Genomic DNA, 15,349 nt, shown 5'->3' with positions numbered 1-15,349 from the left:
TATGATAAAGTTGTCATATAACTTTCTTTCTTCCCTCTGCCCATCCTGTCCTAGAGATGGCTATTATTAGACACAAATATGTATGTGTGTGTATACACATACACATATGTATGTAAAACCATTGTATACATAGTTCTATTTATCAGTTCTTTCTTTGGATACAGATTGCATCTTCCTTCACATATTGTTTGTAGTTAATTTGGGTATTTATAATTATATAGCAACATATTAATGATATTTAAGTGACATTGACACATTTAAATGATACAAATACATACAAATGCTTTAAGGGTTGCCAAACATTTCACAAATATTATCTCATCTGAGCCTCATACCAACCCCAAGACCAGGTACTACAGCTAGGTAGTATAGTGGATAGAACACTCAGCCTTAAGTCAGGAAGACCCAAGTTCAAATCCAGACTCAGATGCTTACTATCTATGAGACCCTGGCTAAGTTATTTGACCTCTAATTGTCTCAGTTTCTTCAAATGGGAAAATAATAGCACCTACCTCCCAAGGTCATTGTGAGGTGATATTTGTAAATTATTTCACACAGTGTCCGGCACATAGTAGGTGCTATATAAATGCTATTACCATTATGATTATTTTTATTTCTATTTTAAAGATGAAGAAAGCAACTCTTAGGAAATGTCAAGTGACTTTCTTATGGTCAAAAAGAAAGCATCATGTGGTTCAAAGATGGGGAAGAGAAAGGGGATTGTTAAGATTTTTTGTTTATTTGGTTGGTTTTTAAAAAATACCTCTGTCACAAAGCGTCTGCTAAATAATACAGAAAAGCAAAAGGATTGTTTCATGATTTTTAAAAAAATATATTCAACATGTGACTTTTACAAATCGTATTAATTATACGTCTGTATTAACTGAGGGGGGCAAAAAGGGAAGCATCATAAGAAGGGTTTGGGCCCAGGTTTTCCTGAATCCTAGTCCAATGCAATACTTACTATGTTATGCTACTTCTAGAAATTATTTTAAGGCCATGAAAAGACACAAAATAAAAATCTGTTTTGCAAATGACTCTGTCTTTTATCCCTACACGTAAAAAACTCATGAAATATATATATATATATATATATATATATATATATATATATATATATATATATATATATATATATATATATATATATATATCAATGACTATTCTGCTAAGTTTAGGCTTTTTGTTTCCTTTTTTCTCTACCAAGCTGTTTAACACTTATTTAAATTGAGCATAATTTTAGAAAGTCATAATGGCTTTCCCCAGCTGTCAGATAAAGTAAGGCCTTTGAAAAGAAAAGAAAGAAAACCCACATCTGGCAGCTCAACCAGATGATAAAGGAGCCTTCATTTCTAGGGTCAGCTTTGCCTTCTTAAAAAAGACAATAAAAAAACACTGAAGATAGAGTGCCTCACCTTGAGTTTTTTGCAAGTTCTCACAAAGGCTAGACAGCAAAGGTTTAACTTATATTTAGAAATTAATGCCAACTACTAAAAACAATTACAATGACTTATTTTGCTTACTGCTTGAAATTAACCAGCCCCATGTAATTTTCTAATCAAGTATGATTAACTCTTACATGAGTAATTTAGCCAATATCTGCTCTGGTTTTTTTTCCTTTAAAAGAAATGGGAAATAAGGGTACCCAAGAACTATTACACAATTTTGCTGTTTAAAAAAAAAAAGGAGGCAGCCCTAGTGTTGTCTCAATTCTCAGCATATTTTATAGGAACAGGAAATACAGCAGTCTTCTATTCAACTGTGGCTCTTGAATAATGGAAAGGGGGAAACTTTGGATAGGATATCATGGTTTTTGAAATTTTCTCCAGATCCTGTTTCATTCTGCTAGAAAACATGGAGAGAAGTATGTAAATAAAGGGGGAGGAAAAGGTAAGATCTTAATCATGCTTCATGTCAACTTTAAAACTTTCAAAGAAAGCATGCACCATTAAAGAGTTAACACTCTGCCCAGGAAGTTAGATGGCACAATTGATAGAGTGATGGATTTGGAGTCAGCAAGACCTGAATTCAAATCCTGCTTCACTCTTAGTAGCTTTGAGACCTTGTTCAAGTCACTAAATATCTGTCAACTTCACTTACTATATGTGTAAAATGGAGATGATAATATCAACAACCTCACAGAGTGGTGATAAGTAAATGAAATAGCATATGTAAAGCACTTTACAAACTTAAAAAAACACTACAAATCTAACTCTTATCAATAATAATAATAATAATAATAATCTTTTCTCCCTAACCCAAAGGCAACACCTTGTTTTTCCTTTCCCTCATCTACTCTATTAATTCATCCATTCTTCACCCATTAGACTATGAATTCCTTGAAATAAATGACTGGCTTTTTCTTTTCTTTTTATCCCCAGTGCTAAGCACATTGCCTAGCACATAAGAGGCAATAAAATAAACACATATTGACTGCCTGACCAACACCTCCCTCCTCAAATGCTTTTTAAGAAGGAATAATGAAGGTCAGCTAGGTGGCACAGTGGATAAAGCACTGGCCCTGGATTCAGGAGGACCTGAGTTCAAATCCGGCCTCAGACACTTGACACTTACTAGCTGTGTGACCCTGGGCAAGTCACTTAACCCCTATTGCCCTGCCAAAAAAAAAAGCTTCAAGAAGGAATAATGAGGGCAGCTAGGTGGCGCAATGGATAGAGCACCGGCCCTGGAGTCAGGAATACCTCTCAGACACTTAACACTTACTAGCTGTGTGACCCTGGGCAAGTCACTTAACCCCAATTGCCTCACTAAAAAAAAAAAAAAAAAAAAGAAGGAATAATGAAATAAGAAGATGATGAAGATTTAAAAAGTTGTTGGCACACAGTATAACAATATAACTATAATAACTAATATTTATATAATAACTATATTTCCCCAACACACATCTTAGTACTAATGAAAAGTCTGATTTCTTAAGAAAAAACGAAAAGCAAACAAACAATACCCCCCAACAACAACCAAGATATCTAAATGTGAAAATAGAGTACAGGAGAATATAATGAAAACATAGCAATTTAAAGTATAAGGTATTTTCTTCCTTCCTTCCTTCCTTCCTTTCCTTTTGGTGAGGCAATTGGAGTTAAATGACTTGCCCAGGGTCACACAACTAGTAAGTTGTCAAGTGTCTGAGGCTGGATTTGAACTCAGGTCCTCCTGACTCCAGGGCTGGTGCTCTATCCACTGCACCACCTAGCTGCCCCTATAATGTATATTCTTAACATATACATGACCTATAATATATCTATCTACTGAATTTTAAAATGCTATTTTACTCTGAAACCAACATAACATAATTACTCTACTATATTGCCAGAAATCCAAGCCACAGAAAACAGTTAAAATATGGAACGTCATTATGTGGTATTATAATACTATTTCTTCCTTTTCCCTACCGCCAAATGAGGCAAGTACATAGAATAGCTATTTGCCTCTTAAATAACATGGTTAACTAACCATGTTCACCATCATTATGCAGGCAGGCTTTCTATTTTGTCTCATTTCAAAGCAAGACAGACCTGATTGTCACAACTCTAGTAAAATAAATTTTACAAAACAGAATACTCTTGTGTTCAATCTATATCAATTATAATTTTTTTAAGGAAACAGATTCAAGAAAACCCCATCTAAATTTAACTTAGCTAAAGAATATTTCTTAATTGGAATTAGTTTCTGGGATAGCCGTACTTGACACTGATGTAATATTTGTTTTGTACTTTTACTTCTACAGTTGAAATGCATTAGTCATAGCAAACATCATTTTTGCAGAGCTCTAAAATTAAATTCTCAAAGATTAGAAATGACAAAGTGTCATAATCTCTCTAGGATTTTATTACTTTATGTAGCTTCCAATCCTTTGATAGTTCTCAAGACTATTTAAATATCACAAGTGATGTTCACATGCAAAAACTCTATACCTATTCTGCAGTGATCTATTGCTGAGCTGAATTCTGATAGCCTTTGATTCCTGCCCCCCCAATCTAGAATACTCTCAAAATCTTTTTTTGTTTTGGTCAGTTTAAAATTGGTTAAATTAAGAACTTGACAAATATCAAACATTAAAATTTCCATATACAAAGAAGTGATGATTGTATATGAAAATGTGAATTTCTATCACAGTTTATTTTTAAGTATATATTACATTTTACTCTGTAGTACCTACATTGCCATTCTTGTCTGACTTAACTTCTATATTTCCTTCTTTTTGTGTATTTTTAAAAATGTTTCACTGGCACACTTTCTTTCCTTCCTTCCTTCCTTCCCTCTCTTCTTCTTCTCCTCCTTCTCCTTCTCCTCTTCCTTCTCCTCCTCTTCTTCCTCTTCTTTTTTTAAAAAAATATTATTGGTGCAGCTAGGTGGCACAGTGGATAGAGCACTGGCCCTGGATTCAGGAGGACCTGAGTTCAAATTCAGCCTCAGACACTTAACACTTACTAGCTGTGTGACCCTGGGCAAGTCACTTAACCCCAATTGCCTCACTAAAACAAAACAAAACACCCATTATTATCACTGCCACATACTGATTGTGTGACCCTGGGCAAGGCCACTTAATCTCTCACTGCTCTAGGTGACTCTCTAAGACTGTAAATTGTAGAAATGTCAACCTATACTTTCTTCATCTACAAGTTCTCTATACTAACGAAATCACAGCTCCAGTCTCTGTTCCTATCCATTATCTTTATCCTTCATTCCTCTCCCAGGGGATCTCTTTCTAAGTTAGTTTTCAAATTAATTTTAATCATATTTATATGTACATATTTACATTTCCTTTTGGTCTCCTTCCTTCTCTGTGAAAATACTACCATTCAAGTTTTTCCCCTCCTTTCCTTTCTAAAATGGGGCAATAATCATGTTTTGTGACACTCGGTCCCTGTCAGTGACATTGCTCAGATTCAGTTCATCTCTGTGGGCTTCTCTGTAAAAAGAGAAATTTGGAATACTGTTATCCCTTTCACATCATGGGGGTCAGGAGCACATGCTCCCACAATTTGGAAAATCTGTGTGAAATATTTTGGCCGTAGCTTTGTATCAGAGATGTCTGATCTTTTTCTTTTTCTTTTTCTTTTATGAAGTGTTTATGGGACCTTATTATAAAATTTGGGTTATCAAATGTGGCCTCAGACACTTGACACTTACTAGCTGTGTGACTCTGGGCAAGTCACTTAACTTTCATTGTCCTGCCCCCCCCAAACCCCTAAAACAAAAAAATAGCATAAAAATTGGGGTTAGATATTTGGTCATAGTCTACATGTAAGTCAATGTTAAGTAAAAATACTGCAGCTTCTACAAAACTCCCCCCAAATTCCCATTTACAGTAATTTCTTATGCCAACCCATGATACATTGAAAACACGATGAGAAAATTGCGATGTGGAAGGGATATATGTATGTGACCTCTCTGGTTCCAGTTGTATTCCTATTCCCCAAAGCTATTACTTCTCTATGGTATCTCCATTCTGCCCTGAAAGCCCATTATTTTACCAAGAAAGGGGTGGCATGGTGACAGAGGACAGAAGGGTACTCTATTCTCGGAATATATAGTAGGTAGGGATAGAAAAGATAGAGTGGAAATGGTTGTTAATATCTTTCTCCAGCACAGAGCCAACATAACAGTATTTTTAAAAAGCAACATCTACCATTGCCCCAAGAAGCTAAGATTTCTACCAGAGTCCCAGGTAGCTACTCCAACCAAAAGCCATTACTTTAAAATGAAGGCATATCGGGGCAGCTAGGTAGCGCAGTGCCCTGTATTCAGGAAGACCTGAGTTCAAATTCGGCCTCAGATATTTAACACTTACTAGCTGTGTGACCCTGGGCAAGTCACTTAACCCCAATTGCCTCACTAAAAAAAAAATAAATAAAAAATGAAGGCATATTTCCTCAGACACTGCCATGACCCAGGCATAGGTCCCCATCACCTCACACCTTGTGATTTTTGTCTTCTTGCCTAAAATCTCTTCCCACTCCAGTGCATCCTCTATTCAGCTAACAATGGGATCTTCCTGAACTGTACATATGACCATTCTCCATCTCCAGCCCCATCCCTATTCAATTAACTCCAGTGGTTCTCTGTTGCCTCCAAGATAAATTATAAAACCCAATTTTTGGCTTTTAAGACACTTCCTAACCTGTCCCTTTCCTACCTTTCCGATCTCCTTACACCTTGGTTCCCTCCTGCTCCTTGACAATCCAGTAGCACTGGTCTCCTTGCTACTTCTTGAACAGGAGGACACTTCCTTTCCCAACTCTAGGTGTTTCCACTGGCTGTCTACCATGCCTTGTATTCTCTTCCTCTTCATTTCTGGCTTTCTTCAGATCCCAGGAATAACCCTACCTCACACAAGTGGTCTTTTCCAGTCCTCCTTTAATGCTCCTTAATCCCTCCAACATCATCTCCGATTTATCTTTTATCTATTTGTTTGTAAGTTATCATCTGCATGTTGTCTTCCTTCACAAGACTTTGAGTTCCTTGAGGTCAGAGACTGTGGCTGCCTTTCCTTGCCTCCCCAGGTCTTGGCACAGTGCCAGGTGTATGGTAGGTTCTTAATAAATGTTTGTTGACTCTACTTAATATGGAATTAATTCCACTTAGCAATGGCTATAGGTAATGATTTATGTTCTGATCATTGAAATAGCGGAAGTTCATAATCTGAAACAGATTTCCAGTTATAATCTCTAAAGATTTAATTAAAACATACCTGCAAAAACCTGGGAAAAAGCCGATTTGATTCAATGCCCACATATATGTGCAGAAGCTCCAAAAGGGAAAGGGACTGACACAGGCGCATCACAAGTCCAATAGCATAGAAAGTATCGACCATAGAATCTGTCCCCAGAATGAAAAATCGAGTTACTAAAAATTATAGAAAAACAAAAAACATGATACTAAAACAAATCTATGAAACTTCGCAAAGTATTTTTACTGGCTCTTTGTCAAGTAAGACTCCACAATGCCTCATTTTTGAAGAGAGGTATTCCTGAACTCTTGAATTACAAGGTCCAGAAGACCCTTTGGCAGATTTTTTTTTTTTTAACATTTTGTAACAGTAGGCACCTAGGTGAGACAGTAGATAGAGCACTGGGCTTCTAATCCAGAAGACCTGAGTTCAAATCCTGCTTCAGACATTTATTAGTTATGTGACCCTGGGCAAGTCACTTAACCCCTGTGTGCCTCAGTTTCCTCATCAGTAAAGTGGGGATAATAACACCTCCCAGGGTTGTTGTAAGGATATAATGAGATAATATTTTATTTATTTGTTTGTTTGTCTATCGATCTATCTCTTTGTTTATTTGTTTGTTTGTTTTTGTGGGGCAATGAGGGTTAAGTGACTTGCCCAGAGTCACACAGCTAGTAAGTGTCAAGTGTCCGAAGCCAGATTTGAACTCAGGTCCTCCTGAATCCAGGGGTGGTGCTCTATCCATTGTGCCACCTAGCCACATAAATACTAGCTATAGCATTATCATAAATATTAACAATAATCATCATTTTTCAACTATTATTATCATTTTATAGGGATGGAGAATATTTCAGAATTTAAACTCCTCATATACAATACTCTGTAAAATTTTTGAAACAACCTAATAATCCCTGAAGAAAAAAAAAATGACTAGAGAGCTTTGTGCACTTAGCACTTCTTATTCTTTACTTTTATATTTTATAAACAACAATTCTCATTTCTCTAAGGTATAGAAAGCATTTCCCCCTTAAAAACTCTCTGAAGGGGCAGGATACTATGTTAACAGCCATTTTAAAGATGAGGAAAGTAAGAACCAGAGATATATCCCTTATCATTCACTGGGTTTCTCCATATTACTGTTTCAGTTTTAGCTGACATTTTCACTATAAATGCTTATTTATAGATAACTATAAAACCCCAAGGTTATGATGGGGTTGTAAACTATGCCAACATTTACCACTTTGGAGACCCAAATGAAGCTAAGCTGTTGTAGTCATTAAATTATCCATTTTGAACAACCTGAAATGCTGCCAAAAACTAGTCTTTGCTTTTTAGGAAAGCCTATTTGTTAGCATTAATGATTGAAGTGTGTTCATATAATTAGTCATCATAATGCATTACCCACAAAAAATGTATCATTTTTTCATTGAGAATTTGCTACCAAGGACCAAACTAAGGCCTTAACAGTGGGAAGCAAGTCTTTCAGAATCTGAGGGTGTCAAGGGCGCTGCTTCTGGTAGCTTGATATATTTATGCATAATTTTAGGAAAGAAGTTAGATCTGAAAGATCTAGCTAGTTAATGATGTGCCTGAATATGCATAATTAATAATACTGAGTTAGAATCGAATGCTCCGAAAAGAGATAGGAAGTGATCCATAAATCCAAAATTATATATGTTACATAGTTAGTTCTTATTTTAATTTAGTTTCAAGTCCAAAAAATAATGGTAAGATGTTAGGTGTAGTAGAAAGAACTTGAAAGGAGATGAATTCCAAGTACTGTCTGTGCTTTGGGCTATGTGGACAAATCACTTAAACTCTCTGAATGTTAGTCTCAATATCTGTAAAATAAGGATACTATGACCTCTTAGGCCAGATAGTGCACAAGACTGGAATCAGGAAAATCTGAGTTCAAATCCTACCTTAGACACTTAGTGGTTGTATGACCCTGGACAAGTCATTCAACCCTTATCAGGTTCAGATTTCTTATCTGCAAAATGGAGATAATAACAGCACCTACCTTACAGGGCTTTTGTGAATCTCAACTGAGATAACATATATAAAGTGACTTTTAACCTTAAAGTGCTATATAAATGCTAGCTACTAATACTATTATTATCATCAAATGGGGGTATACAAAAAGCACATTGAAAATGTAATGTAAATGTAAGCAATGATTTTAAAATTATAACTGCTCTAGGCCCAAGATCCTTCATCTGTACAATGACAGTTTAGATTAGATGAGGTTTTTTTTTTTCAGGGCAATGAGGGTTAAGTGACTTGCCCAGGGTCACACAGCTAGTAAGTGTCAAATGTCTGAGATCACATTTGAACTCAGGTCCTCCTGAATCCAGGGCCAGTGCTTTATCCACTGCACCACCTAGCCGCCCCTACAATGAGAGTTTAAATGATTATTCCCTAAGGGGTTGGGACTAGATAATTTTTAAGACTCTAATTCTATCAATAAAAGGGCTTTTGGGCAGAAAGCCTGATATATGGTTTTAATAATAATAGCTACCATTTATATAGAATCTCATAAGTGCTTGGCACTATGTTAAGCACTTTACAATTATTCTCTCATTTGATCTCACAACAACCCTGGGAGGTAAGTGCTAATATTATCTTCATTTTACAGTTGAGGCAAACAGAGGTTAAGTGACTTGTCCAGGGTCACACAGTTTAGTATGTATGTCTTTCTGAATCCAGGTCCATCACTCTATCCACTGTACCACCTGGATGTCTTGATTTCATGCTGGCAGATTCCCTGATCAAGAGGGAGACTCATAAAGGAGTTGGATTTGACAATTTAAGGGCAAAATTTAAAAAAAAAATTCAATTTTTGAGAAAAAGTGTAATAACAACATGCTTGGGTTGTTTATTTTGGGGTTTTTTGTTTTGTGTGTGTGTGTGTGTGTGAGGCAATTGGGGTTAAGTGACTTGCCCGAGGTTACACAGCTTAGTAAGTGTCAAGTGTCTGAGACCGGATTTGAACTCAGGTCCTACTAACTCCAGGGCTGGTGCTTTATCCACTGCACCACTTAGCTTCCCCTAACACTATGCTTGTGAGAGAGATTTAAGGATATAAGATGAGGAACACAGGAATGAAAAAATGTTTGATATGAACATGTAAAAAGGGTAAACATTTAAAAAAAAAAATTTAGGGATCTTACCTTTCCCAAATGAAAAAAATCTGACTATCATATTTGTAAATATCCATGAGTGTCCACAGAACTGGATTAAATAGTAAATGAAAAGGTAGGTGTTCATTCTATACCTGTGAATACAGAAAAGCATAATTAAAATTTTTATTTGGAAAAATGCCCAAAAGATGAGTAAAAAGCATAAGAGTGTGACCCTTTCAGATTTGATTGGATCAATTTGCACCTTGTAAAGATCTAAAACTTTTGAGTAGGCTCTTTTTCACTATGCAAAAGATTTGACTTTGAGCAGCTTACTTTCATCTAAAATGACCACTAAAGCAACTGAACTACAGGGTGGACAAAAAGTCAAGAATATTTAATAACTCCTTTATTTTTTGTTTTTAATTTAAAATACCATCATATTATATGTAGTACATATAGGAAATGAATTTATATTACATCTGTAAAATCAAATATCATACATGGCTAAAAGTAAGGAAAAATAATTTTCAAAAAGTTATTAAAACATCAGACCCCTTTATGACTTTTGGCCCACCCTATACAAGTAGAAATAATGAACTTAAGCCTTGGGCACAGATTGCCCCTCTAACTTTTCCTCATTCATTCATTTGTATGGACCAATAGAAGAGCCTTGAAGTTTAAAGAATTGTGTGATCTTGAACTCCAGACTAGATTGAAGTTGTATGGTCATTGCCTGGTTTTGGCCTAGTCTGCAGTGATGAAGATTTGGGAAATGTACTAAGAAATCACCATGAGTTAGGATGAGGCCTTTCACTAGGGAACTCAGAAGGGTTGTTGAATGAAAGTAGTTAAGCCTAAAGGGCATTGTCTTAATGGGATTTCTTAGATCTCTGACTGACTGGAAGATTACAGGGTTTAGAACTAAGGTACCAAGGGAGCTGAAACCTAACCTTGTTCTTTAAGAACAAGGCAATAGGGCAGCTAGGTGGCGCAGTGGATAAAGCACTGGCCCTGGATTCAGGAGTACCTGAGTTCAAATCTGGCCTCAGACACTTGACACTTACTAGCTGTGTGACCCTGGGCAAGTCACTTAACCCCCATTGCCCCACCAAAAAAAAAAAAAAAAAGAACAAGGCAATAGTGCAGTTGAGGATTGTAACTGAGGCCGGAAGAAGTGGCTCATGGATAGCAATGGAAAGCCAGCCAGGGTTCTGGGATGGCTATTTCCTTTTCTTTATGGGTACCAGAAAGTCTGTTTACTTTTATTTGTTTTAAATGCTTATTATGTGTTTATAAACAATGTTAACCACAGGCCTAAAAGAGTATGAGTGTATTTACTAGGAAAAGAGAGCAACTGAGGGGGAAATATCTCCCTGGGAAGATGGGAACTAGCATGTAAGTGTTTTGCTAGAGTTAAGATTCTGACTGGGGGCTCAGAGCTAAAAAAAAAAAAGAAAGAAAGAGAGAGAGAGAGAGAGAGAGAGAGAGAGAGAGAGAAAGAAAGAAAGAAAGAAAGAAAGAAAGAAAGAAAGAAAGAAAGAAAGAAAGAAAGAAAGAAAGAAAGAAAGAAAGAAAGAAAGAAAGAAAGAAAATTACAGATCCTTTGCTATAACTTCCATTTATATCAGGAATCCTATATGACGAAAAGGTAAACATTTTTTTTTAATTATATGAGATCCATACCTTTTTGGAAAAAAAATCCAGGACTACGGACAGAACTAGATTATATAACAGATGAAAAGGTAAGTATTTATCCTATAGTAGTAGTCAGTAGTAGAGAGAAGCAAGGGTGAATAGGAGTGGTTGAAAAACCCTGCATCTCACAAATACCACAAAATAATTGTCCTAGAGGGATATTTGGTTTTGCCACTCAAAAGAAGACCATTCATTTGAAAAATAATTCACTTTATTACCACAAATTTCACACCAATTCTTGAAGATTACTAACAAGTAGTACTATTATTCTTTTATCCTTGTTGTTGCTGGCAATATGTATTCTGCAATCATTTCCCTTTTTTTTTTTTCCCTAAGGGGATTATGAGATTAGTCTTTTTTGAACCACCATAGATCTCCATAGTATAGCACAATGAAAAGAGCAATGGGTTTCGATTCAGGTGACCTAGGTTTGAATCCTGGCTCAGCTGCATATAACACATTATTTTGCACACTCTCTGGGCCTCAGTTTTTCATCTATAAAATAAGGTGGTTAGTTAGACTAGATGATCTCTGGGTATCTTCTATCTCCAATTCTTTGAACCTATGCTTTTGTTGTGAATAATAGCAGTAGTGGCAGGAGTAATAATTCTTAACTACCTGCTAATAGCTTGGGTTTTTTTAAACACAAATAAACACAAATATCCTATGAACATTTCAACATGATTTCATAATCCTTGATAAAAGTCTACTCTTGCAGTTCACTGAGAATTTAACAAAACAAAAACATTTTCTAAGGTTGTTACAACTAAATGGGGACCTTACTACTTTAGAAAAGTCACGCTATGAAGAATTGGCAAATAAATACCTGTTGGAACCATTCCTTGACTGGTAAGTATTGAGTTACATAAATAACTGACTGGTTTATGACTATGATATGCAGACATGAAAGAAAATGCTTACATATACTCTCAGACATGGTTGAGTGTTGTTAGATTTGTTGAATTACTTCTTTTCCTCTTTTAAAGTCTTTTTTCCCCCTTTTACAATAGATTGTAGGATAAAGGGATGTATTCAGAAACAGATGTAGTGTAAAAAACAAAAGGCATCCCCCCCATAAAGATAAATTACATAAAGTCCCCAAGTCTGCTCTTTCCTATCCTTGTGACCTTAAGTATGTTGCTGAATCCTTTTTTTTATTTATTAAGATAAGGTGGGTTTTTTTTAGGGCATTGAGGGTTAAGTGACTTGCCCAGAGCCACATAGCTAGTTAAATGTCAAGTGTCTGAGACCGGATTTGAACACAGGTCCTCCTGAATCCAGGGCTGGTGCTTTATCCACTGCACCACCTAGCTGCCCCATAAAGTCCTTTTCAGTTCTGAATGTATGGTTTTATGAACTATTGATCACATATGGAAATAAAAAGGAGTTGTTATTAAACACATCTTGAAACAGTGGAAAGCACAACTATATACACAAATATATACATTTCTCCCTAATATATACATACATACACATAAACAAACTATGCACACATATAAACACACACACCTTTGGAATGTACTACATTATTTTTAGTGTAGGATCGGTGAAGGCAGTTTTGATAAGACTGATGCCAAAACAATTTTTCATTTATTAGTCATATATAAACTGAGAAATGTAGACAGCCCAAAAATCTCTCCCTCCTTTTCCCCAAAACTCCAAAACACAAGCAAAACACAGCCTGGAACTCAAGATGTGTCATAGAGACAGCATAATACAGTGAGAACTACCAGGATTTGGAATCAAATGACCTAGGTTTGAATCACAGCTCTGCCGCTTACTACCTGAATGATCTTGGACATTGTAACATCCTATTATCCCCCTCTGGGGCTGGGTTTCCTCATGTGTAAATGGGAGGACTGCATTAAATGGCCCTTTGGGCTCTAAATCAATGATACTGTGAGAAATATAGGTAATCAAGAATAGGCTATGAGATAGAAATGAGACATTTCAGATAAGAGCACAAAGTTAGATGGTATGGTAGTAGTTGTTGGGTGATAGTGTAAACAGGGAGCTGTTATCCTGAACAACCCAACCAGGGCTCTAGGTGAAAACGAGGACTCTATAGGACACCTGGCTTCAGACCAGGTATCTGGATGACCAGGGGCTTGCTTGAGCCAAATCTTCTCCTGCCCGGGGCAGCTAGGGGGTGCAGTGGTAAAGCACAGGTCCTGGATTCAGGAGGACCAGACTTCAAATCCGGCCTCAGATACTTGACACTTACTAACTGTGTGGCCCGGGGCAAGTCACTTAACCCTCATTGCTCCACAAAATAAACAAACAAAACAAATCTTCTCCTGCCCCCCTACAGACGACAGGGTCACTAAGCTTTAAGGCCATTCTTTCAGGAAAAACTCACACTCTGTTTAGCCCCAGGAACAGTTTGTTTTGCCAGAAGCTTAAAGTCCTCCTCCTCATTTTCCCCCTCCCCCCATTCCTAGGACCACCACTTCCTCTAGGTTTCTTGGCATGAAACCACAGAAAAGCTGGAGAAAGCCCAACCTGGAGGATAATGGGAGATGGCGGGTTGGCGAGGGGTATGCATGATAGGTTTTGGAGCTGTCAGGAGGCAGGAAGCATCTTGGCAAGTTATCCTGATCCAAGATGCCAGTTAAAAGTCTTTGTTCTAGGCTTGTTTTTGTCTGCTTCAACTCACCCTTAGACTTCTTTCCTTTCTCTCATGCCCCCTCTTTCCAAGGTATATTGCTCATGAGAAGCCTACCAAGAATTTGGGGACTCCACAGAAGTGGTGGTCGCTGTTCTACCCCAAATGGCTCAGCTCAGTCGAGCTCCGCCCCACCCCTCCCTGCCCTGCCCTGCCCTGCCCTGCCTAGTCTTGCCTTGCCCTGCCCTCTCTTCTCCTCCCCTTTTCTCCTGCCTTCTCTCCTACCCTCTCCCAAGCCCCCAAAGCCAGACCTGTTGCTCCCAGCACCAGGGATCTCTGCGCCAGCTCGGGGTCGAGCTGTCACTGCCTCGGGCTCTGTTGGCTCTGTGCTGCCTTCCTCTGGGGAGGAGAGGAGTCCGGGCGAGGGGAAGAGGTGGAGCGTCTAGGGCTACTACTCCGTGACCCCGCCCCTGCCCTTGGGCGCCCAGCCCTTTCCCCTTTCCTCAGTTCCCTAGATCCAGCCCCGTGGGGAACCCTCTACGCAACTTGTGGCTGCCTTCGGGCCTCTCTCTCTTCCCCTCCTTCACTCCCTTTAAGGAAAGGCCTTTTCATTTTCTTTTCGCTGCACCCGCCACTCCCCCCACCAGCTGGACTTGTAGCAAGGGTTCTGGGGAGGCTGGCATTTCCCCTTCCCTTCCCCACTCTTCAGAGGAGGGAAGTTGGCTCTTTAGTGTCTAAGAACTTTTTTTTTAAGAAACCATCTGTAAAGAGATTTCCTAAGATCCCTTCCAGGGCTATATCTGTGATCCTGTGATCCCATATATGAGCCCCTTGGATCGGGGCGTGCAAACGGCTCCAAATCCCAAATCCCTCCTTGCTCTGGGATTCACGGAACTGTGAATGGTGATGTTCTTTCTGTAGTTATTTTCTCTGAGGAACTGGGTGCATTTTACAGGAACTGAGACTTTTCCTTGTGATGGATTAGTTCAACCAAAGTTCTTAACTTCAGAGAGGTCCCCCAACTCTTCTTTGGAATCTGGGAAATCATAAGGGCTCTGAGTTACAAGGGGTTGGGAATGGAAAGCACGTACCAGGTAAAGAACACCCGTTTCAGGGGCTTTAAAGCTAATTACTGTTTCAGATATGGGACATTTCCATCTCTCTCTCTCTCTCTCTCTCTCTCTCTCTCTCTCTCTCTCTCTCTCTCTCTCTCTCTCTGCGTCTGTCTGTCTG

The 15,349-nt window shown here is 37.9% G+C and overlaps 1 protein-coding gene across 2 annotated transcripts in view; it reads right to left on the bottom strand.

The window, feature by feature from the left end:
* Window positions 1-14,517, bottom strand: part of HACD4 (3-hydroxyacyl-CoA dehydratase 4) — a 42,133-nt gene extending 27,616 nt beyond the window's left edge. Inside the window, exons 1-3 of one of the 2 annotated variants that reach the window (XM_043978392.1) lie at window positions 14,428-14,517; window positions 9,865-9,968; window positions 6,716-6,843 (exon numbers count right to left, since the gene is read on the bottom strand). In XM_043978392.1, coding sequence (XP_043834327.1) covers window positions 6,716-6,843; window positions 9,865-9,961 — 225 coding nt within the window. In that variant the 5' untranslated portion in view covers window positions 9,962-9,968; window positions 14,428-14,517. Of the gene's footprint in view, window positions 1-6,715; window positions 6,844-9,864; window positions 10,045-14,427 lie in introns of those variants that run through there. The other variant, XM_043978391.1, reaches the window with a different exon arrangement.
* Window positions 14,518-15,349: the final 832 nt, after the last annotated feature.

The sequence above is a fragment of the Dromiciops gliroides genome, chromosome 1, assembly GCF_019393635.1.
Source record: "Dromiciops gliroides isolate mDroGli1 chromosome 1, mDroGli1.pri, whole genome shotgun sequence".
NCBI classification, from domain to species: Eukaryota; Metazoa; Chordata; class Mammalia; order Microbiotheria; family Microbiotheriidae; genus Dromiciops; species Dromiciops gliroides.
The sequence above is the reverse complement of the archived record's forward strand: the minus strand, read 5'-3'. Positions and strand labels throughout refer to the sequence as shown.